This window comes from Pseudophryne corroboree, chromosome 3 (genome assembly GCF_028390025.1).
Source record: "Pseudophryne corroboree isolate aPseCor3 chromosome 3, aPseCor3.hap2, whole genome shotgun sequence".
Taxonomy (NCBI): Eukaryota; Metazoa; Chordata; class Amphibia; order Anura; family Myobatrachidae; genus Pseudophryne; species Pseudophryne corroboree.
In genome coordinates, this window is record NC_086446.1 from 564640191 (window position 1) to 564667367 (window position 27177).

General features: G+C 46.2%; 1 protein-coding gene across 1 annotated transcript in view; it reads right to left on the reverse strand.

Moving 5' to 3' along the window:
- Positions 1-27177, reverse strand: part of ENPP7 (ectonucleotide pyrophosphatase/phosphodiesterase 7) — a 128251-nt gene that overhangs the window by 26809 nt on the left and 74265 nt on the right. The window contains exons 3-4 of the mRNA XM_063963677.1: positions 23061-23684; positions 7070-7289 (exon numbers count right to left, since the gene is read on the reverse strand). Coding sequence (XP_063819747.1) covers positions 7070-7289; positions 23061-23684 — 844 coding nt within the window. The remainder of the gene's footprint in view (positions 1-7069; positions 7290-23060; positions 23685-27177) is intronic.

A 27177-nucleotide genomic window follows, 5' to 3' on the forward strand; every position in this document is an offset into this window, starting at 1 on the left:
CATATGTCTGGGAATTAAATGCTTTAGATTCATATGCAGGCTAACTTTTTAACTTATATAATTTTTTAGGGATTATATATGATCTCTCTTTACATAAGCCTTATTTATAATCATTTTGACAAGTAAGGAAAACATTCTAATAATATACATGATACAATAAGTGTGGCAAAAAATAAGATTTTACTCACCGGTAAATCTATTTCTCGTAGTCCGTAGTGGATCCTGGGGACTCCGTAAGGACCATGGGGAATAGACGGGCTCCGCTGGAGACTGGGCACGAAAGATTTGGTACTACTGGTGTGCACTGGCTCCTCCCTCTATGCCCCTCCTCCAGACCTCAGTTAAGGAAACTGTGCCCGGAAAAGCTGACATTACAAGGAAAGGATTTTGGAATCCAGGGTAAGACTCATACCAGCCACACCAATCACACCGTATAACTTGTGATAAACTTACCCAGTCAACAGTATGAACAACAACAGAGCATCAACAATGGATGCCAACATAACGTAACCCTTTATTAAGCAATAACTATATACACGTATTGCAGAAAGTCTGCACTTGGGACGGGGGCCCAGCATCCACTACGGACTACGAGAAATAGATTTACCGGTGAGTAAAATCTTATTTTCTCTAACGTCCTAGTGGATGCTGGGGACTCCGTAAGGACCATGGGGATTATACCAAAGCTCCCAAACGGGCGGGAGAGTGCGGATGACTCTGCAGCACCGAATGGGCAAACACAAGGTCCTCCTCAGCCAGGGTATCAAACTTGTAGAACTTAGCAAATGTGTTTGAACCCGACCAAGTAGCTGCACGGCAAAGCTGTAATGCCGAGACCCCTCGGGCAGCCGCCCAAGAAGAGACCACTTTCCTTGTGGAATGGGCTTTCACTGATTTTGGATGCGGCAATCCAGCCGCAGAATGAGCTTGCTGGATCGTGCTACAGATCCAGCGAGCAATAGTTTGCTTTGAAGCAGGAGCACCCAGCTTGTTGGATGCATACAGGATAAACAGCGAGTCAGTCTTCCTGACTCCAGCCGTCCTGGCTACATAGATCTTCAAAGCCCTGACTACATCAAGCAACTTGGAATCCTCCAAGTCACGAGTAGCCGCAGGCACCACAATAGGTTGGTCCAAATGAAAAGATGACACCACCTTCGGCAGAAATTGCGGACGAGTCCGTAATTCTGCCCTGTCCATATGGAAAACTAGATAGGGGCTTTTACATGACAAAGCCGCCAATTCTGACACACGCCTAGCCGAAGCTAAGGCCAATAGCATGACCACCTTCCACGTGAGATACATTAGCTCCACGGTCTTAAGTGGCTCAAACCAGTGGGATTTCAGGAAACCCAACACCACGTTGAGATCCCAAGGTGCCACAAAAGGGGGCTGAATATGCAGCACTCCCTTAACAAACGTCTGAACTTCAGGAAGAGAAGCCAGTTCCTTTTGAAAGAAAATGGATAGGGCCGAAATCTGGACCTTTATGGACCCCAACTTCAGGCCCATAGTCACTCCAGACTGTAGGAAGTGCAGGAACCAGCCCAGCTGGAATTCCTCTGTAGGGGCCTTCCTGGCCTCACACCAGGCAACATATTTTCGCCATATACGGTGATAGTGTTTCACTGTCACGTCCTTCCTAGCCTTTATCAGCGTAGGAATAGCTTCATCCGGAATGCCTTTTTCCGCTAGGATCCTGCGTTCAACCGCCATGCCGTCAAACGCAGCCGCGGTAAGTCTTGGAACAGACAGGGTCCCTGTTGCAACAGGTCCTGTCTGAGAGGCAGAGGCCATGGGTCCTCTGTGAGCATTTCTTGCAGTTCCAAGTACCAAGTCCTTCTTGGCCAATCCGGAACAATGAGTATTGTTCTCACTCCTCTTTTTCTTACGATTCTCAGCACCTTGCGTATGAGAGGAAGAGGAGGAAACACATAGACCGACTGGAACACCCACGGTGTTACCAGGGCATCCACAGCTATCGCCTGAGGGTCTCTTGACCTGGCGCAATACCTTTGTAGCTTTTTGTTGAGACGGGACGCCATCATGTCCACCTGTGGCAGTTCCCATCGATTTGTAATCTGAGTGAAGACTTCGTGATGAAGTCCCCACTGTCCCGGGTGGAGGTTGTGCCTGCTGAGGAAGTCTGCTTCCCAGCTGTCCACACCCGGAATGAACACTGCTGACAGTGCTTGCACGTGATTCTCCGCCCAACGAAGAATCCTGGTGGCTTCTGCCATCGCCACTCTGCTTCTTGTGCCGCCCTGGCGGTTTACATGACCCACTGCGGTGATGTTGTCTGACTGAATCAGCACCGGTTGGTCGCGAAGCAGAGTCTCCGCTTGACTCAGGGCGTTGTATATGGCCCTTAGTTCCAGGATATTTATGTGCAGACAAGCCTCCTGACTTGTCCACAACCCTTGGAAGTTTCTTCCCTGAGTGACTGCCCCCCATCCTCGGAGGCTCGCATCCGTGGTCACCAGGACCCAGTCCTGTATGCCGAACCTGCGGCCCTCGAGAAGGTGAGCACTCTGCAGCCACCGCAGAAGAGACACCCTGGCCCTGGGGGACAGGGTGATCAGCCGATGCATCTGAAGATGCGATCCGGACCACTTGTCCAACAAGTACTCCTGATGAGGTGGATAAATGGGGACATGCAAGTAAGCATCCTTGATGTCCAGAGACACCATAAAATCCCCCTCTTCCAGGCTTGCAATGACCGCTCTGAGCGATTCCATTTTGAACTTGAATCTTTTCAGATAAATGTTCAGGGATTTTAAATTCAATATGGGTCTGACCGAACCGTCCGGTTTCGGTACCACAAACATTGTGGAATAGTATCCTCTTCCTTGTTGAAGGAGGGGAACCTTTACCACCACCTGCTGGAGATATAACTTGTGAATTGCCGCTAACACTACTTCCCTTTCTATGGGGGAAGCTGGCAGGGCCGATTTGAGGTAACGGTGAGGGGGCATCACTTCGAATTCCAGCTTGTATCCCTGAGACACAATCTGTACAGCCCAGGGATCCACCTGTGAGCGAACCCACTGGTGGCTGAAATTTCGGAGACGCGCCCCCACCGCTCCTGTGGAGCCCCAGCGTCATGCGGTGGATTTAGTGGAAGCCGGGGAGGACTTCTGTTCCTGGGAACTAGCTGTATGGTGCAGCTTCTTTCCTCTACCCCTGCCTCTGGCAAGAAAGGACGCACCTCTGACCTTCTTGCTTCTCTGTGATCGAAAGGACTGCATTTGGTAATACGGTGCTTTCTTAGGCTGTGAGGGAATATATGGCAAAAAGTTTGACTTCCCAGCCGTAGCTGTGGAAACTAGGTCCGAGAGACCGTCCCCAAACAATTCCTCACCCTTGTAAGGTAACACCTCCATGTGCTTTTTGGAGTCGGCATCACCTGTCCATTGCCGAGTCCACAGGACCCTTCTGGCAGAAATTGACATTGCATTTATTCTAGAGCCCAGTAGGCAAATGTCCCTCTGGGCATCCTTCATATATAGGACAGCGTCTTTTATATGTCCCAGGGTCAGTAAAATGGTATCCTTGTCTAAGGTATCCATTTCCTCAGACAGATTATCTGTCCATGCTGCTACAGCATTACACATCCAGGCCGACGCAATGGCCGGCCTCAGTATAGTACCTGAGTGTGCATAAACAGACTTCAGGATACTTTCCTGCTTCCTATCTGCAGGATCCTTTAGGGCGGCCGTATCCTGTGACGGCAGGGCCACCTTTTTAGATAAGCGTGTCAGAGCTTTATCTACCCTAGGGGAGGATTCCCAGTGCATCCTGTCTGTTGGCGGGAAAGGGTACGCCATAAGTAACCTTTTGGAAATCAGCACTTTCTTATCGGGGGAATCCCACGCTATTTCACATAATTCATTTAACTCATGTGAAGGGGGAAAAGTCACCTCTTGCTTTTTCTCTCCATACATATACACCCTTTTGTCAGGGACAGGATTTACCTCTGATATGTGCAATACATCCTTCATTGCTATAATCATGTAGCGGATGGCTTTAGCCATTTTAGGCTGCAATTTTGCATCATCGTCATCGACACTGAAGTCAGAATCCGTGTCGATATCTGTGTCAACCATTTTGGATAGTGGGCGCTTTTGAGACCCTGACGGCCTCTGCACTGTAGGATCAGGCATGGGCTGAGACCCCGACTGTCCCAAGGCATCAGCTTTATCCAACCTTTTATGTAAGGAGTTTACATTATCAATTAACACCTTCCACATATCCATCCAATCAGGTGTCGGCGCCGTCGGCGGAGACACCTCATTCATCTGCACTTGCTCTGCCTCCACATAGCCCTCTTCGTCAAACATGTCGACACACGCGTACCGACACTCCACACACACAGGGGATGCTCTATATGAGGACAGGACCCCCACAAGGCCTTTTGGAGAGACAGAGAGAGAGTATGCCAGCACACACCCCAGCCCTATATGACCCAGGAATCACACAGTAACTTAGTGTTTACCCAGTAGCTGCTGTATATATATTAAATGCGCTAAATTTATGTGCCCCCCCTCTCTTTTTACCCTTTCTACCGTGAGTCTGCAGGGGAGAGCCTGGGGAGCTTCCTCTCAGCGGAGCTGTGGAGAGAAAATGGCGCTGGTGAGTGCTGAGGAAGAAGGCCTCGCCCCCTCAGCGGCGGGCTTCTGTCCCGCGATTTTGTGTAAAATTAATGGCGGGGGCTCATGCATATAACAGTGTCCAACTGTATATATGCTGCTTTTGCCAGGAGGTATCTAATTGCTGCCCAGGGCGCCCCCCCCCCCTGCGCCCTGCACCCTACAGTGACCGGAGTGTGCGGGTTAGTGTGGGTGCAATGTGCAGTGCTGTGCGCTACCTCATATGAAGACAGGAGTCTTCTGCCGCCGATTTTGACGTCTTCTTTCTTCAACCCGCCGGCTTCTGACTTCTGGCTCTGCGAGGGGGACGCCGGCGCGGCTCCGGGAACGGACGACAAGGTCAGGTCCTGTGTTCGATCCCTCTGGAGCTAATGGTGTCCAGTAGCCTAAGAAGCGCAACCTAGCTGCAGTTAGTAGGTTTGCTTCTCTCCCCTCAGTCCCACGTAGCAGAGAGTCTTTTGCCAGCAGAAACTCTCTGAAAATAAAAAAACCTAACTAAAATACTTCTTATTAGCAAGCTCAGGAGAGCTCACTAAAATGCACCCAGCTCTGTCCGGGCACAGATTCTAACTGAGGTCTGGAGGAGGGGCATAGAGGGAGGAGCCAGTGCACACCAGTAGTACTAAATCTTTCGTGTCCAGTCTCCTGCGGAGCCCGTCTATTCCCCATGGTCCTTACGGAGTCCCCAGCATCCACTAGGACGTTAGAGAAATGTATGTTGTAACTACAGTAATGAACCATTTATTCTACCATCTTAACACCTTTGTTATAGCCAAGGGTGGATTGGACATAATGACATGAGGCAGCCTGGGATCAGGAGTGCTAAATTATTTGTGCCAGCATCCCAAATTCAATGATTATTACACTGCTTGTAGCATTAGAGCGGCCATTTACACAGGCAGCACTGGCTATTTCAGTGTGCCTGCACATCCCTTCCCTACTCTCTCCTCCTTCCCCTGGTTTTGTATATTGGCCAAGACTATTATGCATTGTACAGCCCCGCCAAAGGATAATGTGAGTAGCTTCCCCCTCCTCACTTGCCCATCACTGAGTACAGTTTCACCTCAGATTTGTGTCAACATTTATATCTGTGTCTCTCCACCACTCCCCCTTTGTTTGTCTGTCTCCAAGAGCGGCCTGTTTCTTCCTGTCTGTCACCCATATCTATGTCTCCCCCTTTGTGCTTGTTACTCCGTATTCATCTTTGTATTTGTATACTCTCTAACTGCCTCCTCCCTTTTTTGCGCATCTGTCTCCGTTGTATATGTGCATCTCTGTCCCCATCATTGTATATGTGCATTTCTGCCACCCCCTGCCCCTTGTATGTGAACATCTCTTTGGCCCCACCTTGTGTATCTGCCTCAGTGTGTTCAATTTTGTATGTGTACCAACTTCTCATATTTCTTTATGCCCAAATGTATCCACAATTTCAGTTTGCCTACCTACCAATTAACTATGGGTTCTTGTTAATTTCTTTCTCTACCTTTGTATGTATGTCTCACTTTGTTCAGTATACCATTTGTTCCCTTCCTTTTTTTTCCTACCTGTTCCAACAACCTATTGCCATCCCTCTCACACAATCCATGCTTGCACATGCAATGCACAACAGCTGCACATGTGCTTTAGGCATGTGGGTTTGAATCTGGCAGTGAAGTGATAGCGTAAGCTATCACTTTACTGTTTACTCTTAGTGGGTATGAACTATTATCAGTCACTTTGCCAGCAAGAGACTCTATAAATTGCCCAATAAAATCTTTATTTATACTACACATTAGTCATCTACACTTAATGAACGTAGAGGAGAAATTGGATTATAACGAGGCATTCTCACATAAGGAAAGTTAATTAAGGACGTGTTCATGCAAATTAAGTCTATGCGGAGCTAGATGTATGATAAAATAGGTTTGTTTTTTTCTACCAAGGCTGGATTACCCATACTTATCTACTATTCTGGTACCTGCAGGAGACTTAAACATATTCAGGTATTGTGGGTGGTGCACCAGCATCTCACTCACTTCCTAGTGAAGTTGGCAGGATGTGGAGAATACTGCTGGAAATCATGGTCCGTGGGGAGGATTCGGGACCAATATGACTTGTTTCTGTAATAATAGCACAATTAATTGAACCACAATTTACAGCATTTTGCCATGAGCGGTGAGATCTAATGACATGTATAGTCCGACCTGCCACCACCACCTGCTACCTTCATCTCCTCTCCAGGCTTCATCATCAGCTAAATTCTGAAAATAGGTAAGTATGGGATTAGCCACTAGGTGGCCCACCTATGGACACACCCCCACACTTGGCAATGAACTCCTCTCCCCAGTAGCGGAGCCTGACATGACCTTTCAGACATAGTAAAATGTTCATGTTACTTATCGCACCGTGATTCTATATCATTACCAAAAATAGAATCAAACCTGTCAGCAGCATGTTCTGTGTAACCTCCAGTGATCCATCATGAGGTTCTGGTGTTATCCCCAACAGTTCACACATTAGGGCATACACATGGACACTCTCAAATGGCTCCACTACAAGACCCTTTTTGAAAGATGGGCCAACAGCTCGGAATATGGTTTTCATGTCCATGGCCTCATTATCAAATCCATGTTCACCATTATTAAACTGGAACTTAAAAATCTGTGAAAAAATAAAGAAGGTTTGGTTAGGAAACCTACTTTACCATTCACTACAACACTGTAAAAACAATAAAATCTGATAAAAAATAAAATACAGATCTTTCCAAAACGAAATAGAAATGTATACATATATCTATAAACTGTATAATACTTTGGTTCCAATGGCTTGAAGAAGATAATGGATTATACCTTAATTTAAATGTATTTCCCATAAATATGAACTATATGCAGGAGCGGTTCTTGGTGCGGGCAAGCAGTGCCTGCGCCCAGGGCGCTGTGGCCTGGGGGCGCGGCCGCAGTCACCCCGCAGGCGCCCGCCACCTACCTGCACCCTGCTCCCCGGCTGCAGCAGACGCCGTGTGCTGTGTGCGTCTGCTGCAGCCGGCGCACCTGTCAGACGCTAGAGATCATTATTGACCTCTAGTGTCTGTGCGGCGCTGCTATGAGAGAGACATGACGTCTCTCCCATAGAGAGGAGCCGCGGGCGGTCAGACGGAGCAGCAGCGGTCAGGAAGCAGGAGCGGGGCTGGTAAGTACTGTTTTTTTTGTGTGTGTGTGTGTGTTTGTAAGCGGCTACTAAGGGGCACAGCAACAGGGGGCACAACTACTGGGGGCACAGCGACAGGGGGCACAACTACTGGGGGAAATCTACTGGGGGCATAGCTATAGGGGGCACAACTACTGGAGCATAGCTATAGGGGGCACAACTACTGGGGGCATAGCTACAGAGGGCACATCTACTGGGGGCAAATCAAATCGGGGCACAACTACTTGGGGCAAATCTACTGGGGCATAACTGTGGCCACACCCCTCCCCTATGAAGCCATGCCCCTATTTTTGTTGGGCGCCTTTGGCGTGCACTAACTGTTTTGCCGCTGGGGGGGACACCAGTGGAAACTTTCGCACTGGGCGCCACAAGATGTAGAACCGGCCCTGACTATATGGGTGATATTCAATTGTTATATTGTGCCCGATATCCCGTATAAAGTGATGGGAGATCGCGGGGTGATATTCAATTGATCCCTGTTATCGTACCCATAGCAGTCGGGTTTAGCTGCGTAAAGCTGCCAAACTGGATTAAACTAATGGGCGAGTGTGCAAAAAGTACCATTTGGGCACCCAAACGTGTCACTTTTCGTGCATTTCAGCTTGCCACCACCGGGGGGAAGGGGATGCAAGCTGATATGCAGGCGCCGGCAGCCATCGCACCTGAACAGAGCTACAATGGAATTGCTCCTTTGGGCGCCATCTAGTGGCTGCCAGCGGGATAAGCATTGAATCTCGTCCTATGTATCTCAAGTCCTATTTGTTGTAGGCTTCTTTTTAATGTCGATTGGATTCCACAAATCTGGTCTTTGTTACCAAAATTACAATAGATGGGAGGTATGTAGTACGTGGATGACTGCATCTATGTGTATTGCAGAACTGTACATTCTGTACATCATGTAAAGCATCAGTATGTAGCTTTGAGGGATTTCAGTTCTTAGGGATGTACTGTAGATCACCACAATGTCCATCTTAACACATTACTGTTTATTAAACTCTATAGGGTGCTAGGAGAAATTAATGATGAACCATCACCCAGCTGGCCAAGAGGAACCTCACAGCTATCATGCTGAACTGAATTTGCCCCTTTGTGTATCACAGCAGTAGAGTTCAGTAGCTGCCTCGCTGTGTATTAGAAACATTACATAGCTCCAGTCTCTGTGTATTATGCACAACGCATATTGTGGCCCGTGATGACATGATTTGTGGTACCATACCTCCTGTGTTGTCCTGCATCAACCCAGTGGTAGTGTCCTGTGCATCAGCCATCAGTCATTCCAGTGACCAGGCAGTCACAGTGGTATACTCTGCTGCCATATGTCCAGTGCTGCTGTATAATAATAACAAGTCCCTTACAGTGTTGCTGTGTTGTCCTGCATCAGACCAGTGGTAGTATCCTGTGCATCAACCATCAGTCATTCCAGTGACCAGGCAGTTACAGTGGTATACTCTGCTGCCATATGTCCAGTGCTGCTGTATAATAATAACAACAAGTCCCTTACAGTGTTGCTGTGTTGTCCTGCATCAGACCAGTGGTAGTATCCTGTGCATCAGCCATCAGTCATTCCAGTGACCAGGCAGTTACAGTGGTATCCTCTGCTGCCATATGTCCAGTGCTGCTGTATTATAATAACAAGTCTCTTACAGTGTTGCTGTGCTGTCCTGCATCAGACCAGTGGTAGTGTCCTGTGCATCAGCCATCAGTCATTCCAGTGACCAGTCACAGTGGTATACACTGCTGCCATATGTCCAGTGCTGCTGTATAATAGTAACAAGTCCCTTACAGTGTTGCTGTGTTGTTCTGCATCAGACCAGTGGTAGTATCCTGTGCATCAGCCATCAGTCATTCCAGTGACCAGGCAGTTACAGTGGTATACTCTGCTACCATATGTCCAGTGCTGCTGTATAATAATAACAAGTCTCTTACAGTGTTGGTGTGCTGTCCTGCATCAGACCAGTGGTAGTTTCCTGTGCATCAGCCATCAGTCATTCCAGTGACCAGTCACAGTGGTATACACTGCTGCCATATGTCCAGTGCTGCTGTATAATAATAAGTCCCTTACAGTGTTGCTGTGCTGTCCTGCATCAGACCAGTGGTAGTGTCCTGTGCATCAGCCATCAGTCATTCCAGTGACCAGTCACAGTGGTATACACTGCTGCCATATGTCCGGTATCCTCTGCTGCTATATGTCCAGTGCTCCTGTGCCGCATATTGTGTTATTAACTCCAGAAAAATAATGGAGAACAAAAATTTGGAGGATAAAATAGGGAAAGATCAAGAACCACTTCCTCCGAGTGCTGAAGCTGCTGTCACTAGCCATGACATAGATGATGAAATGCCATCAACGTCATCTGCCAAGGCCAATGCCCAATGTGATAAGAGGGCATGTAAAATCCAAAAAGCCAAAGTTCAGTAAAAAGACCCAAAAAAAGAAATTTAAATGGTCTGAGGAGAAACGTAAACTTGCCAATATGACATTTACGACACGGAGTGGCAAGGAACGGCTAAGGCCCTGGCCTATGTTGATGACTAATGGTTCAGCTTCACATGACAATGGAAGTCCTCATCCTCCCACTAGAAAAATTAAAAGAGTTAAGCTGGAAAAAGCACAGAAAAGAACTGTGTGTTCTGAGATGGTATCACAAATCCCCAAGGAGAGTCAAAGTGTGTCGGCGGTTGTGATGCCTGACCTTCCCAACACTGGACGGGAATAGGTGGCTCCTTCCACCATTTGCAAGCCCCCTGCAAGTGCTGGAAGGAGTAACCACAGTCCAGTTTCTGATATTCAAATTGAAGATATCACTGTTGAAGTACACCAGGATGAGGATATGGGTGTTGCTGGCGCTGAGGAGGAAGTTGACGATGAGGATTCTGAAGGTGATGTGGTTTGTTTAAATGAGGCACCAGGGGAGACACATTGTGATGCCTGGGCAAACTACCAAAAATGCCACCTCTTCGGTGTGGAATTATTTCTACACAAATCCGGACAACAGGTGTCAAGCCATGTGTTGCCAATCTGTAATAAGTAGGGGTAAGGATGTTAACCACCTAGGAACATCCTCCCTTATACGTCACCTGAAGCGCATCCATCAGAAGTCAGTGTCAAGATGTGAAACTTTGGGTAAGAGCATAAGCAGTCTAATGACACCTAAATCCCTTCTTTCTCTTGTACCCAAGCTCCTGCAAGCCACACCACCAACTCCCTCAACGTCAACTTCCTCCTCAGCCATGAACGTCAGTAGTCCTGCAGGCCATGTCCCTGGCAAGACTGACGAGTCCTCTCCTAACCGGGATTCCTCCGGAGGATCCTTGAGTGGAATGCCTGCTGTTGCTGCCACTGCTGTTGTTGCTGCTGGGAGTCGATCGTCATCCCAGAGGGCAAGTCGGAAGACCACTTGTACTACTTCAACTAAGCAAATAACTGTCTAAAAGTACTTTGTGAGGAAGATTAAATATGACAGCAGTCATCCTGTTGCAAAGCGGATAACTGAGGCCTTGACACTTATGTTGGTGTTAGATGTGCGCCCGGTATCCGCCATTAGTGCAGTGGGTTTTAGACAATTGATGCAGTTATTGTGTCCCCGGTACCAAATCCCATCTAGGTTCCACTTCACTAGGCAGGCGATACCGAGAATGTACAGAGACGTCAGAAAAAGTGTCACCAGTGTCCTAAAAAATGCGGTTGTATCCAGTGTCCACTTAACCACGGACATGTGGTCAAGTGGAACAGGGCAGACTAAGGACTATATGACTGACAGCCAACTGGGTAGATGCATTGCCTCCTGCAGCAACAACAGCAACAGCGGCAACAGTAGCAGCATATCGCAAATCCAAACTCGTTTCTAGGCAGGCTACGCTGTGTATCACCGCTTTCCGTAAGAGACATATTGCTGACAACCTCTTACGGAAACTGAGGGACATCATCGTGCATTGGCTTACCCCACTTAGACTCTCCTGGGGATTTGTGAGATCGAACAGTGCCACCAATATTGTGCGTGCATTACAACTGGGCAAATTCCAGCATGTCCCATGTTTTGCAGATACAATTAATTTGGTGGTGCAGAATTTTTTGAAAAATGGAAGGGGTGTACAGGAGATGCTGTCGGTGGTCCGAAAAATTGCGGGCCAGTTTCGACATTCTGCCACTGCGTGCCAAAGACTGCAGCACCCGCAAACACTCCTGAACCTGCCCTGCCATCAACTGAAGCAAGAATTCAAGGGTGGTCAATCTGTTGAAATTAGAGCACTACATTTTGGCCACCGTGCTTGATCCTAGGTTTAAAGTCTACGTTGTATCTCTCTTTCCGGCAGACACAATTCTGCAGAGGTGCAAAGACCTGCTGGTGAGTAAATTGTCAACTCAAGCGGAATGTGACCCGTCAGCAGCTCCTCCTCCAATTTCTCCCACCACTGGAGCTGCAAGGAAAAGGATAAAATTTCCTAGCCCACCCGCTGGCGGTGATACAGGGCAGTCAGGAGCGAAAACTGACATCTGGTCCGGACTGAAGGACCTGCCAACGATTACTGACATGTCTACTGTCACTTCATATGATTCTGTCAACATTGAAAGAATGGTTGAGGATTATAGGAGTGACAGCATCCAAGTAGGCATGTTTGACAGTCCGTATGTATAGTATACTGGCAGAAAAAAGAGGCAATTTGGATGCCCTTGCACAAACTGCCTTTATTTGACCTAAGTTGGTCCCCCTCCAGTGTGTACTCCGAAAGAGTGTTTAGTGCAGCCGGTAACCTCGTCAGCGATCGTCGTAGGAGGTTATTTCCCCAAAATGTGGAGAAGATGATCATCAAAATGAATTATAAATTCTTCCAGGAAGGTCTTAACCAGCAATTGTCTCCGGAAAGTACACAGGGACTTGTGATGGTGAATTCCAGTGGGGATGAACTAATACTCTGTGAGGAGGGAGATGTACACAGTGAAAGGGGTGAGGAATTCGAGGATGAGGATGAGGTCGACATCTTGCCTCTGTAGAGCCAGTTTGTGCAAGGAGAGATTGATTGCTTCTTTTTTGGTGGGGGCCCAAACAAACCAGTCATTTCAGCCACAGTTGTGTGGCAGACCCTGTCGCTGAAATGATTGGTTTTTGCATGTCCTGTTTATACAACATAAGGGTGGGTGGGAGGGCCCAAGGACAATTCCATCTTGCACCTCTTTTTCTTCTTTGCATCATGGCTGTTTGGGGACTATTTTTTTAAAGTGCCATCCTGTCTGACACTTCCATATATGTCCAGTGGTACTGCCATTTAATTCCAGTGATTTTGCCGTATAATTCCATTGGTATTGCCGTATAATTCCAGTGATTTTGCCATTTAATTCCAGTGATTTGGACGTATAATTCCAGTGATTTTGCCATTTAATTACAGTGATTTTGCCGTATAATTCCAGTAATTTGGACGTATAATTCCAGTGATTTGGACGTAGTGATTTTGCCGCATAATTCAAGTGATTTGGACGTATAACTCCACTGATTGTGACGTATTATTCCAGTGTTTTGGACGTATAATTCCAATGATTTTGCAGTATAGTTCCAGTGATTTGGACGTATAATTCCAGTGATTTTGCTATTTAATTCCAGTGATTTGGACGTATAATTCCAGTGGGAATTGTTTGTGTCGCTTGGCTTAGTCATACAGCTACCTAATTGCACCTCTTCAACATCTGTGCATGAGGTGCTGTTTGGGGCCTAGTTTTTTAAAAGTACCATCCTGTCTGACACTGCCGTATGAGTCCTGGGGTACTACCATATAAGTCCACCAATTGCAGAATTTTTGACAAATGACATGGTCGTGCAGGAGATGCTGTCAGTGGACCGAACAATTGTGGCCCACTTTCGACATTCAGCCACTGCGTGACACTACTAGATGGGCCAGGTGGTTGTGTCACTTAGCTTAGTCATACAGCAACCTTGGTGCACCTCATTTTCTTCTTTGCATCATGTGCTGTTTAGGGCCTTTTTTTATATCTGCTCTTCTGTCTGACACTGCAGTGCCACTCCTAGATGGGCCAGGTGTTTGTGTTGTCCACTTGTGTCGCTTAGCTTAGTCATACAGCCACCTTGGTGCAATCTTTTGGCCTAAAAACAATATCGTGAGGTGTTCAGAATAGACTGGAAATGAGTGGAAATGAATGTAATTGAGGTTAATAATTCCGTAGTATCATAATTACCCCCAAATTCTGTGATTTTAGCAGTTTTTATCAAAATCATCCAGATCCAAAACCAAAACACAAAAGGGTGGTTTTGGCAAAACCAAGCCAAAACCAAAACCCAAAAGTGGAATTAGAACCAAAATCAAAACACAAAACACGAAAAGTGCCAGCCGCACATCTCTACTTTTAAGTATGGGCCAGTGCTTTATACGTCACTCCCTAGCCTAATTTTTTCTGTGAAGCAGTTAGTTTCCCAGCTGTTGGGATCCTGACGGTCAGGATACCGATGCTGGCATCCCGCCAGCCATGGGAAACCAGGTGGTTGAAATCCCAACCGAGTACCGGAATCCCCACTCGGCAAAGCTCGCCACCGAGCCCGAAGCGTGGCGAGCACAGCTAGCCTGCAAGGGGACGCAATGCTCTCACCATTGGGATCCCGCCAATCGAGATTCCGGCGTTGGTCTTATGACGGCCGGGAACCCGACCATCGGGATTCCATAGTCCATGTTAATGAAATACATAAATAAATTAAGCTTCACATTTGTGTGCAATGTTTCCTGATAAAAGTACAGTATCTTTGTTCCTGTGATGTGTTATGGCGAATCGGCGATCTAATTGTATATTGTTTGGCATATTTATTCGGGATAAATATATAGCAGTATCTGTGCTGAAGTGCCTGGAAGGAAATTATAGGTAATGTCATTATTGTAAATCCCACATCTAGGATTTCTGCTATGGTGTGTGTGAGAATGAGAATATATATCCATCTAAAACAAGCATTTCATTTGAGACAGAAAATAAATGGTATTCTGGGTATAACTAGCTTTGAGAGTAGGAAATTAATGAGAGTAAATATTTAAGTGGTCATTGACATATTTGCCTGCTATTAACTGTTCTAGTTCAGATTCCAAGGAAAAAAATTGTTTATATAGGTTTAGTGAACACGAACCAGTAAAGAAAAGGAAAAGCAGTTTTATATCCATTTCAAAAGGTCTATCTCCAACATTTACACAAGAAAAAAAAGGTCTTATCTACGATATATGACAAATCCTTGGCTAATGCATGTGAAATCTTATTGTGTTTGAAACTGTTACTGAGAAAGACAGACTAATCACTAAAGGTGTGTACACACGGTGCAATATTTCTTTCGATTTTGACTATATAGTCAAAATCGTAAGGAAATGTAGTGCATATTGCACCGTGTGTATAGTCTTTGCGATGCTGATGCGCAGTCCCACGGGATCGGCATCGCAAAGAAAAATAGACTGTGCAGGCAACCCAACATTGACTATATCGGCGGGGCCGGAGTCGAATAGTCAATGGCGGGCTGTACTGTGCATTTGTTATGATTCCCGTACTCCAGACCAGAGGTGATCTTATGGCAGAGGTCTGAGTACTGGGAAGATATGCTGGTTGTGGGAGCAGGAGAGCCTAGTAACCCCTGGCGCCCTAACTCCGTTGTCTCGCCCGTGTTATCAGAAATCCCCTGCGAGACTATGGTTGCTTGAGCCCATGGCAGCCGCGTTCGAAGGGCGGATTATGTCTGCCCAACCCCGATGCCCCCGCAGGTCTTGATGGGAGACAAAGGGAAATCCGAGACAGGGTGATAACAAGGGGCCCTCTGACTAAGCAACCAGGCCAGGGGTTACAAGCTAACTAACTTAAACCAAAGGTATGTGCGGACTAGCCGCCAGGGAAAAGGACAACCAAAGATCCACTGATCCGTTACTCCTATCCAGCACCGCTGGATACCAGAGTGGATCTGTGGGAGCGGAATCCTCCGCAAAAGCTCCAGAACACAAATAAACTAAATAATAAACAGTAAGCGGACAAGCCGCAACACACGGCTGCGCCGCGACTCACGAACACCACAGGATGTTAAAAGGTGCTCGGTCAGACTCCAGGAATAGATGACAAACTTCCGAGTACAGGATCACTGAGGACAGGAACAACCGGATTGAGCAGGACTGGAAACTCTCTGTAGCTGACACAGGCAAACAGGAAGCTATCACCGGCGTCTGTAAGAAGTCCTGAGAGTGCCTTTATTCAGGAACCCTCCAATCAGGATCCAGACAAGGTAATCTCAGGTAATGCCGTGCAGCTTGCATGCTGCACGGCCAGCACACCAAAATATAATTAGAACAGACCCAGCAACGGGGAACGCGGCCGAACGTGGCGTCCCCGTTGCTAAGGTCAGAGCGGCTCCGTGCGCCCGGCGTCTAGCGTTGCAAGGGAGCCGGCGGCTGTACGCGCACGGCGTCCCTGGTTGCTAGGCGCCGGGCCGCACCGACGAGCGGACCCCGGCGCCTAACAGTACCCCCCCCTTGAGGAGGGGTCAAGGAACCCCTAAAGCCAGGTTTCTGAGGAAATTCTCGAAAAAATGCCCTTTTGAGCCTCGGGGCATGAAGATCCTCATCCAGGACCCAAGACCTTTCCTCTGGCCCATAACCTCTCCAATGTACCAAAAAATAAAGCCGACCCCGGGACAACTTGGAATCGAGAACCTTCTCCACCAAGAACTCCTGCTGACCCTGTACATTTATTGGTGATCTCCCCTGAGATATTTTACGAGGAAATCTACTAGACGAAACATATGGTTTCAGCAATGAGCAATGGAAGGTATTTCCGATCCGCAAAGTTTTTGGTAAACGTAACCGGAAAGCAACTGGATTGACTTTTTTGATAATGTGAAATGGTCCAATAAATCTAGGACCCAATCTGGCTGAGGTTTGTCGAAGTTTAATGTTGCGAGTCGACAACCACACCCTGTCTCCTACTTTAAAAGTGCACGGCCGCCGGAGCCTGTCAGAAATTTTTTTTTCCCGGAATGCTGCTTTTCTGAGAGCCAGGTGCACTTTTCTCCAAATAAGTTTAAGATGAGAGGTCAGGGCCAGAGAGGAGACAGAGGAATGTTGAAAAAATGAATTAGCTCTGGGGTGAAAACCAAAAACTGCAAAAAATGGAGACACATTGGTGGAGGAATGACAGGCATTATTATAAGCAAACTCCGCCAATGGAAGAAACTCAGACCAGTCATTTTGGAGTTTGGCCGAGTACAAACGCAAATATTGTTTTAGAGATTGGTTAACTCGCTCAGTCTGCCCATTGGATTGGGGATGATAGCCGGACGTTAAAGATAATTTCATCTTTAACGAAGCACAAAAAGACTTCCAAAATTGTGCAATGAATTGTGGACCCCGATCAGAAACAATATCAGTGGGTAAGCCATGGAGTCTGAAAACATGGCGGAGGAACAAGACTGCCAATCCCTGGGCAGATGGCAATCGGGGAAGAGCAATGAAATGGGCCATTTTGCTAAAACGGTCCACTACCACCCATATGACTCGGCATCCGGCTGACAGAGGGAGGTCCACCACAAAATCCATGGAGATATGCGACCATGGCCTAAGAGGAACATTCAAGGGCATAAGTTGACCTATAGGCAAAGAACGGGGAACTTTATGCTGTGCACAGACCTGACACGAAAAAACAAACTCTTTAATGTCTTTGGAAAGACCAGGCCACCATACTGAGCGGGAGACTAATTCCAAAGTCTTAGCGATTCCCGGATGCCCGGCAACTTTGCTATCATGAAACTCCGTCAAAACAGTTGCTCTCAAAAACTCAGGGACAAAAAGACGACCAGCAGGAGTATTTCCAGGAGCTTGATGTTGAAGCAGCTTTAACTGGGTAAATACATCCTGTGTGAGGCCTGCCCGAATGACTGAAGACGGAAGTATGGGAGTAACAGGACTGTTGTCTTGAACTGGAAGAAAACTGCGTGACAGGGCATCTGCCTTAGTATTCTTGGAACCTGGCCTGAAGGTGATAATGAATTTGAAACGAGTAAAAAATAAAGCCCAACGAGCCTGCTGGGCATTCAGTCGTTTAGCTGATTCAATGTATTGAAGATTTTTGTGATCAGTCAAAACTGAAATGGTATGAGTCGCTCCTTCAAGCCAATGCCTCCACTCCTCGAAAGCCCATTTAATAGCCAGCAATTCCCGGTTACCAACATCGTAGTTGGATTCTGCAGATGAGAATTTCCTGGACATAAAGGCACAAGGATGTAATTCAAGGGAATCCGGATCCTTTTGAGAAAGGATAGCCCCTACTCCAACCTCAACAATGAAAGGCAATTCTGGGTTGGGATGTCTAAGGACAGGGGCTGAGACAAAGGCTTGTTTCAAGGCCTGAAAAGATAACTCAGCTTCACGTGACCAATTGGTAGGATCTGCTCCCTTCTTAGTCAGTGCCACAATGGGAGCAACTAGGTCAGAGAAAGAGTGAATAAATCTTCTATAGTAGTTCGCAAACCCTAAAAAGCGCTGAATTGCTTTTAAGTTGGTGGGTTGCGCCCAACTAAGGATGGCTTGGAGCTTCTTTGGTTCCATACGGAATCCCCGAGGGGAAATAATGTACCCTAAAAAGGATACCTCCGTGACATGAAATTCACACTTCTCCAGCTTGGCATATAGGTGATTTTCACGTAATTTCTTTAGAACCTGACGCACCTGGGTAACATGTTGTTCTACAGAGTCAGAATATATCAAAATATCGTCTAAGTAGACTACAACGAATCTTCCAAGAAATTCACGGAGCACATCGTTAATGAGATCCTGGAAAACTGCCGGAGCGTTAGACAGGCCAAATGGCATAACCAGATACTCATAGTGGCCTGACTGAGTACTGAATGCCGTTTTCCACTCATCCCCTGACTTGATTCTGATGAGGTTATATGCTCCTCTCAGGTCAATCTTAGAAAAAATCACAGCCGAACGTAGCTGATCAAAGAGGACAGAGATCAGCGGCAGAGGGTAAGTATTCCTTACTGAGATTTTATTCAAAGCTCTAAAGTCAATGCAGGGTCTGAGTGAACCATCCTTCTTCTCTACGAAGAAGAAACCTGCACTTAAAGGGGATTTAGATGGCCTGATAAATCCTTTCCCAAGGCTTTCTTTCACATACTCATTCATGGCCACAGTTTCAGGACCAGACAATGCATATAACCTTCCTTTAGGCAACGTGGCACCAGGAATTAGCTCAATGGCACAATCATAAGGCCTATGGGGAGGCAGAATATCCGCATTGCCTTTGGAAAATACATCAACAAAATCCTGGTATTCCCCAGGAATGGGTACGGGAACGGCGGCAGCTACTCGGATAGGAAGCGTAATACATTCTTTATTACAGATGGTACCCCATTGTAAGATCTCCCCCGACTGCCAATCAATGATGGGATTATGAAAGGCCAGCCAAGGGTGACCCAGAACCACAGGAACTGCTGGACAATGGGTAAGGAAAAACTCAATCTTTTCAGAATGCAGAGCTCCTACCGAGAGTAAAACAGGAGGTGTGCATAGAGAAATAACCCCATTGGACAAGGGACTCCCATCTAAACCATGCATGGTGACACACCTACCCAAGGTTAACTGAGGAATACCTAAGGCCTTGGCCCATGTTAAATCCATAAAGTTCCCTGCAGCTCCACTGTCCACAAAAGCAGAGACCGAGGAACAGAGGCTGCCAAAGGAAACTTTAGCAGGAACTAACAGTGAATTATTTGAGGAGATAAGCTGCAGACCAAAGTGAACCCCCTCACAACTCACTTGGTCAGGAAGTTTCCCGACTTGTTCGAACAACTACGGGCAAAATGTCCCTTACCTCCACAGTATAAACAAAGACCAGAATTTTGCCTCCTGGTTCTTTCTTCAGGAGACAATTTGGAAAGACCTATCTGCATAGGCTCCTCCATGTCTACAGGAATGGAAAGAACACAAGGAGTAGACCCGACAGATGCCCCTTTTTCAGCCCTCCGCTCTCTGAGCCGACGATCTATCTTAATAGAGAGCTCCATGAGTTTATCGAGAGTCTCAGGAGCGGGATACTGAAGGAGACTGTCTTTTATAGATTCAGATAAGCCGAGGCGAAACTGACTGCGTAGGGCTGGGTCATTCCATCCACAGTCGTTCGACCAACGGCGAAACTCCGTACAATAACTCTCTGCGGGATTCCTACCCTGTCTAAGAGCACGCAACTGACTCTCAGCGGACGCCTCTCTATCAGGGTCGTCATACAATAGCCCTAAAGATTTTAAAAAGGCGTCTACAGACGATAAGGCCGGATCGTCTGTCTTTAAACCAAAAGCCCAGGTCTGAGGATCCCCCTGAAGCAGAGAAATAATCATTCCAACCCGCTGAGCCTCCGTACCTGAGGAGACTGGTCTTAAACGAAAATAAAGTTTACAAGACTCTTTAAAATTAAAAAACTGTTTTCTATCCCCAGAAAAACGGTCAGGCAGATGCATTTTTGGTTCAGGGATGACCCTCGGGGAAGTCCGTAACAGATCTTCCAGTGACCTCACCCGGAGGGACAGATCCTGAACCATCTGAGTAAGTTCTTGAATCTGACTAACTAGAAGCTGGCCAGGATTTGGCCCAACACCGGCGGGATTCATGAGGCCGACAAAATCTCCCAACTGAATAAGTGAAAAAAAAGATTAACTCCTGTTAATTTAATTTTTTTTTTCTTTTGTCTGGCCGGTGATAATGTTATGATTCCCGTACTCCAGACCAGAGGTGATCTTATGGCAGAGGTCTGAGTACTGGGAAGATATGCTGGTTGTGGGAGCAGGAGAGCCTAGTAACCCCTGGCGCCCTAACTCTGTTGTCTCGCCCGTGTTATCAGAAATCCCCTGCGAGACTATGGTTGCTTGAGCCCATGGCAGCCGCGTTCGAAGGGCGGATTATGTCTGCCCAACCCCGATGCCCCCGCAGGGGGTTACAAGCTAACTAACTTAAACCAAAGGTATGTGAGGACTAGCCGCCAGGGAAAAGGACAACCAAAGATCCACTGATCCGTTACTCCTATCCAGCACCGCTGGATACCAGAGTGGATCTGTGGGAGCGGAATCCTCCGCAAAAGCTCCAGAACACAAATAAACTAAATAATAAACAGTAAGCGGACAAGCCGCAACACACGGCTGCGCCGCGACTCACGAACACCACAGGATGTTAAAAGGTGCTCGGTCAGACTCCAGGAATAGATGACAAACTTCCGAGTACAGGATCACTGAGGACAGGAACAACCGGATTGAGCAGGACTGGAAACTCTCTGTAGCTGACACAGGCAAACAGGAAGCTATCACCGGCGTCTGTAAGAAGTCCTGAGAGTGCCTTTATTCAGGAACCCTCCAATCAGGATCCAGACAAGGTAATCTCAGGTAATGCCGTGCAGCTTGCATGCTGCACGGCCAGCACACCAAAATATAATTAGAACAGACCCAGCAACGGGGAACGCGGCCGAACGTGGCGTCCCCGTTGCTAAGGTCAGAGCGGCTCCGTGCGCCCGGCGTCTAGCGTTGCCAGGGAGCCGGCGGCTGTACGCGCAGGGCGTCCCTGGTTGCTAGGCGCCGGGCCGCACCGACGAGCGGACCCCGGCGCCTAACAGCATTGCGCCGTGTGTAAACAGCCTAAGACACACAACGCACTCACAACTATAAACAGATATAGGGGAGGCAATCACGAGACCACCTGTCGGGATCCCGGCAGGTGGAGAAACGTCGCTGCCGTAATACTGCTACGGTGCCCGCAGCAGGGTGAGCGCAGCGAGCCCGCAATGGGCTTTCTAGCGCTCGCCCCGCTGTCGGCAAACTGGTGGCCAGGATCCTACTGTCGGGATCATGACAGCCGGGATCCTGGCTGCTTGTAAAAAGTATATATTCCAGATATAGTTTCAAGACATATAGTTAAGACAGTAGGGGCTTTGTCACCAGCAAATAGTATGGACATAATTTATTATTGTATGTCAAAGGCAAACACAGTCTAACTACAGTATAGTCTACATCTTTTTAATGCCAAATTATTTGATATTGCAAAATATAAGTGTAGCTATTTGCAAGGGCTAGGTAACTAGGCTATGAACAATGAGGCTCATACAAATGAGGATGTTCTCGCTGCTGCTGTTGCTATCGTTTGCTGTATGCAATTGCGATGATATGCTAATATGGGGAGAAGCTAGCCTGAGCATAGGGACGCCCACTGCTGTCACATCATTTCTGTCTGGCGGCGTAAAATTGCTGATACATCGGCATTGTTGCAAATCGGGTCATGTCACAGACTCTTAAGTGCCTCTGAAGACTCGCAGGCTGAGCTGCTCTCCCGGGACACAAAGAGCTCTCCAGTAGCAAGTAAGCTCGCAACTGCTAATTTATGCACACCCAGAAAACGCTGTCTAAACGGCCATGACACGCCTACGTTTACCTGACAACTCCACATTACTAACCCCAAACGCTGTGTTCTTGTCGCTCACTTTGTGACTAAATTCCTCATTGCAACCACTATAGCACTTCAGTCACTGCACATGTTCACTGCGGCTCAGACGAATGCGCATTAAGAAACATCGACCAATAGCCGATTTGTGACCGCACCTGAATGAGCCTCAATGTGCTGTAACTATGTCATATGTGGATAAACCTTTCTTTTCACCACCTGTTTGGATGTTTTGTTGCCAAATTATTTTTTTATTACTGAATATTCCTGTACACTTTGAGGAAAACCCAATTGGCTGTCTAATTACTGTTTAACTATTTAGGCCCATACAGTATGTAAATTGATTCTGCCTTTTAAATCATTGCTGATTTGAAATCTACAGATTAAATTGCCGTAATTTCACTGATTCTTGCAATTTGCAGGCTCTTATATATGGGCCTAATTCTCCAAAAACCTCAGATATAGACAAGCTCAAATTCTGTCCCATGAAAGAAAATATTTTTGAAGATTGTATAGTCTAGTGTGTTGTTGTGATGCAAATGTGAGAAATGTTCCCTATTTGCCCACAATCCTGTTTAAATTCAGATTACCAAATATTTGACTCTTTCAAAATCACTAGCGTGTCTGAAAGAAACTCAATTTAAATATTCTACTTTTGCAATCTATTCTTCACTTGTGAACTTTGTATTCACCAAGAATTGAGGAAAATAATAAAGGTGGACATGAATGAATATGTTAAGTTGCCATACAATCATATTTTATTGTTAAAAGTAATTAAAAAAAACTTACCGAATGGATAACGTACCCTGGGTCACTATATAGGACTAAAGGGGTGATTCTCATATTATTGGAATAATGCAACCTAGGTGGAACATCTTCTTTCTTATAGACGTGAAGTTTAGGATGGGCACCTTTCAAGGCTTGATAAACATTTTCCAATTTCCCTTCTTTAGGTACTAAAAGTCCAGTAGGCCCATAATCCAGTAAATGAAACTGGAGATCAGTAATGGAGAAGTTTGGGAAATTTTTCAGCACAATCTCTTCAGGACCTTTAAGTACTGTACTCATGCCATGATCTGCTATGATAATAATATTGAGCCTAGACTCCAAGTCATAGTATTGTACTCGGCGCCGTATGTGACCAACCATGCGATCCACTTGACTAACTATGTCTTTACGCTCCTGAGTATCTGGCCCATGCTTGTGTCCTGTGACATCTGGTTCTCCAAAATACAGAGCCACAAAGTCCAGATCTTCTTCAGTGAACCATCTCATCACTGTTTCAACATTTTCTTCCCACTCTGTTTCATTGTCATACTTGTGACCTCGGCTTTCCATTTTGCTCTTGTACACCGTTTCACCATTGTATGTGACATTACCCCCCGGAAAAAAGAACGATCCAGCTTTTAGTCCCTGACAGAGAAAATCATATATCAGTAGAGGGAAAATATTAAAAGTTGTTTCACTGCAAAATTGGTATATTTAAGGTAATTAACCATTTCAAGACAATTAAAAAAAGACTTCTAAAGATCATTAACTACTTGATGGCCAGAAGGTTTTTATTCATTTACGACCAGACCAAGGGCATATGTAATAGGGTTCGAGATTGCCGAAGGTGCGGGATGCCGGCCGACCTCGAACATTTTTTTAAAAAGTGGCAATCATTCACAAAACCATGCCTTGTAAATGATTGCCACTTTAAAAAAAACGTACGAGATCGGCCGGCATCCTGCACCTCCGGCAGACTCGGACCCTATTATACAGTATATGTCCCCAAATTTCACAATTTTAATTATTCAATTATTTTAAATAGCATTTTGTTATTATTTTGTTTTTGTTTATTGTCAGTTAACTTAATAAGGATGTTCTATACTTTACCTTTTGTCTGCCTGTGTGGGAACAGTGTCCTCCTTACACTGGTCGCTTTTTCTTTATTGATTTAGAAATGGTTATTGTTTCATACACAATAATAATCTTTGTAAAATATTTAGCAATTTCTCTGTATGCACCATTTCTCTGTATTGTATGTACTGTCAAAGTCGAAAATATTATAGGCACACTCATCACGTACAAACACCACACAGATGGCCTCCGTGCGGGTGCTTGTTCTGCCGTGCGTACACATACTCACAAGCTACATAAAATCGCTCACGCGGTCTTGCGTGTTAGCACGTGGTATGGGTAAATACGGTAACATACGCATTCAAATAGCAAGTTACTGTTCACATATAAATTATTCTCCTAGAAACTCAAGCACAAACAAGTGCCTTGAATGTATCAGACTAACTTGTTTACGCAAAGCTTTGTATTCCTATGAAGAAGGCAAATACCTTCTGGTTACCCCCATTGTTCTAGAGTTGTCCAGTATCTGTCGAAGACAGTAAATACTGGACTGTCATTGTTTTACTAGAAGCCAGCACAAACAAGAAGACAATATCCAGAAACCTTGTTTAACTTGAAAGAACTCGATTAGCAACAGCTGACAAACTACATACCAGACATTTAGAGATCTGAGGTGTAACATTTATAGTCTAAACTCTTGGAAATATATATGTATTTCCTAACAAATTGTAATAGCAGGAATATACGTATGTATGTATGTATGTATATATATATATATATATATATATATATATATCTATCTATCTTGAGGATGTAAATGGATAATCATAACATGTGTGGGATCATATTGTTCAGGGTCACATAAGCAGTAATCTGGTGGGTATGAGAATATTGTCACATATTGCAACAATAAGTTATTAGTAATACCAGATTTATGTATGATTAATGTGATGGGTTTAACTGGTCATGGGGTGGGAACTCAGATGCAAACAACAGAAATCACATCTCAAGACTTAGCCATCACCCACCACTTGAGCTGACCAATGATACCCAGTGCACAGGATATGTCCCACCCCCAAACCAATGGAAGAAGAGCATACAGTGTCTATTGTATCATGAACTGGACAAAAGTATCAAAAGCCAAGCTGCCTGGCCAGTCACACATTCTCTGAAAGTCATCTATCTTAAATGACCGAGGACCGGGACCAGGTGGCGCTGGCGAAACAAACGTATGTATCATTGATTGTAGCCTCTTTCTCTTATTGTATTTGTATTATTGTTGTAACCCCCTTTTAGTAAATAACTGTTGGTGGGTCGGATCCCAACATTTTTAAATACAATTGGTGTCATGTTCCTTTCCTGCTAGGGGTTATAAAGTGTATTCCACCTCACGCAACGTGTACGCATCTGTTATGGGTTACACACACACGCTTAGCAGTCGCAGCGGCCTGCACAAATATAAGTTAAAGGTATTGCTTTTTTTCTGTCCTGTAAGTTAATCAAATTTATCAGTACATTCCTATAGCCTTTAGCATACCTCCCAACTGTTCTGATTTCAACGGGACAGTCTCACTTTTCAGGCACTGTCCCAATGGCTCACCTCCAGCATTAAGAGAAACAGAGGTGTGACATGTGGTCATGCCCCTAAAATGTCACACACCAGAGGCATGGTCTAGTGGGCATGAGTCACGCTACCAGTATTAAAATGTGGGGAGGAATACTTTTAGCAGTGTTGATGATCATTGTACATTTTATTTTACAAATGTTGTTTCTACAAAATTATAATGTGCATCTGAATTTCTGACTTTCCCACTTTTATCTTTAGTAGTCTTTAAATTAGAATGTTCAGAGTTCACTTTCAGAACATCCTTTAAATATGCATATTTGTTTTGTGAGGACAGAATACATAGGGCCGGTGCTAGGGTGTTCGGCGCCCTCCTGCAAACTATAAAATTGCGCCCTACCTCCCTTAACTCATAAAGGGTCAGTGTGCATCACAAAAGAGGGGGATTTACAGGGAGAGTGAAGGCAGGGGCACTGACAGTGAGTTACAGGAAGAGTGAAGGCAGGGGCAGTGACAGGGAGTTACAGGGAGGGTGAGGGCAGGGGCAGTGACAGGGAGTTACAGGGAGGGTGAGGGCAGGGACGCTGAAGGGTGGTTACAGAGAGGGTAAGGGCAGGGACGCTGAAGGGTGGTTACAGGGAGGGTGAGGGCAGGGACGCTGAAGGGTGGTTACAGGGCGGGTGAGGGCAGGGACGCTGAAGGGTGGTTACAGTGAGGGTAGGGATGCTGAAGGGTGGTTACAGGGAGGGTGAGGGCAGGGATGCTGACGGGGAGATATAGGAAGAGTGAAGGCATGGGCACTGACAGGGAGTTACAGGGCGGGTGAGGGCAGGGACGCTGAGGGGGAGTTAGAGAGAGGGTGAGGGCAGGGATGCTGAGGGAGAGTTACAGGGAGGGTGAGGGCAGGGACGCTGAGTGGGAGTTACAGAGAATGTGAGGGCAAGGACGCGTGCGGTGGGCTTCCTGGGCAGACAGGCGCAGTGGCAGAACTAGAGAATAGTGGGCCCAGGTGCAACAATATGCATTGGGCCCCATCGTATATTAAAAATAGGGAAATGGCATCCCCCAAAATATGGTTTGTCTCACTAACAAGGGGTGTCGCCACACAATAGTACTCCCAATTCACATTACACCACACAGTAGAGAGCCTTATACACCGTATGCCATACAGTAGAGAAGCTTAAACATGGTACACCACACAGTAGAGAGCCTTATACACCGTATGCCATACAGTAGAGAAGCTTATACATGGTACACCACACAGTAGAGCCTTATACATGTTGCGCCACAGTTTAGAGCCTTACACAGGGTACGCCACACAATAGAGAAGATTATACATGTTACAACACATAGGGGGGTATTCAATTATTGACAGATTTTTCGACCAGTCGAAAAATCGGCAATTTGTCTTCCGTTTTTAGGGCGAATTAGATTCGCCCTATTCAATGCCTGTGCCGATTTTTCGACTTGTTGAAAAGTCCGGCACTGGCAAAAACAACA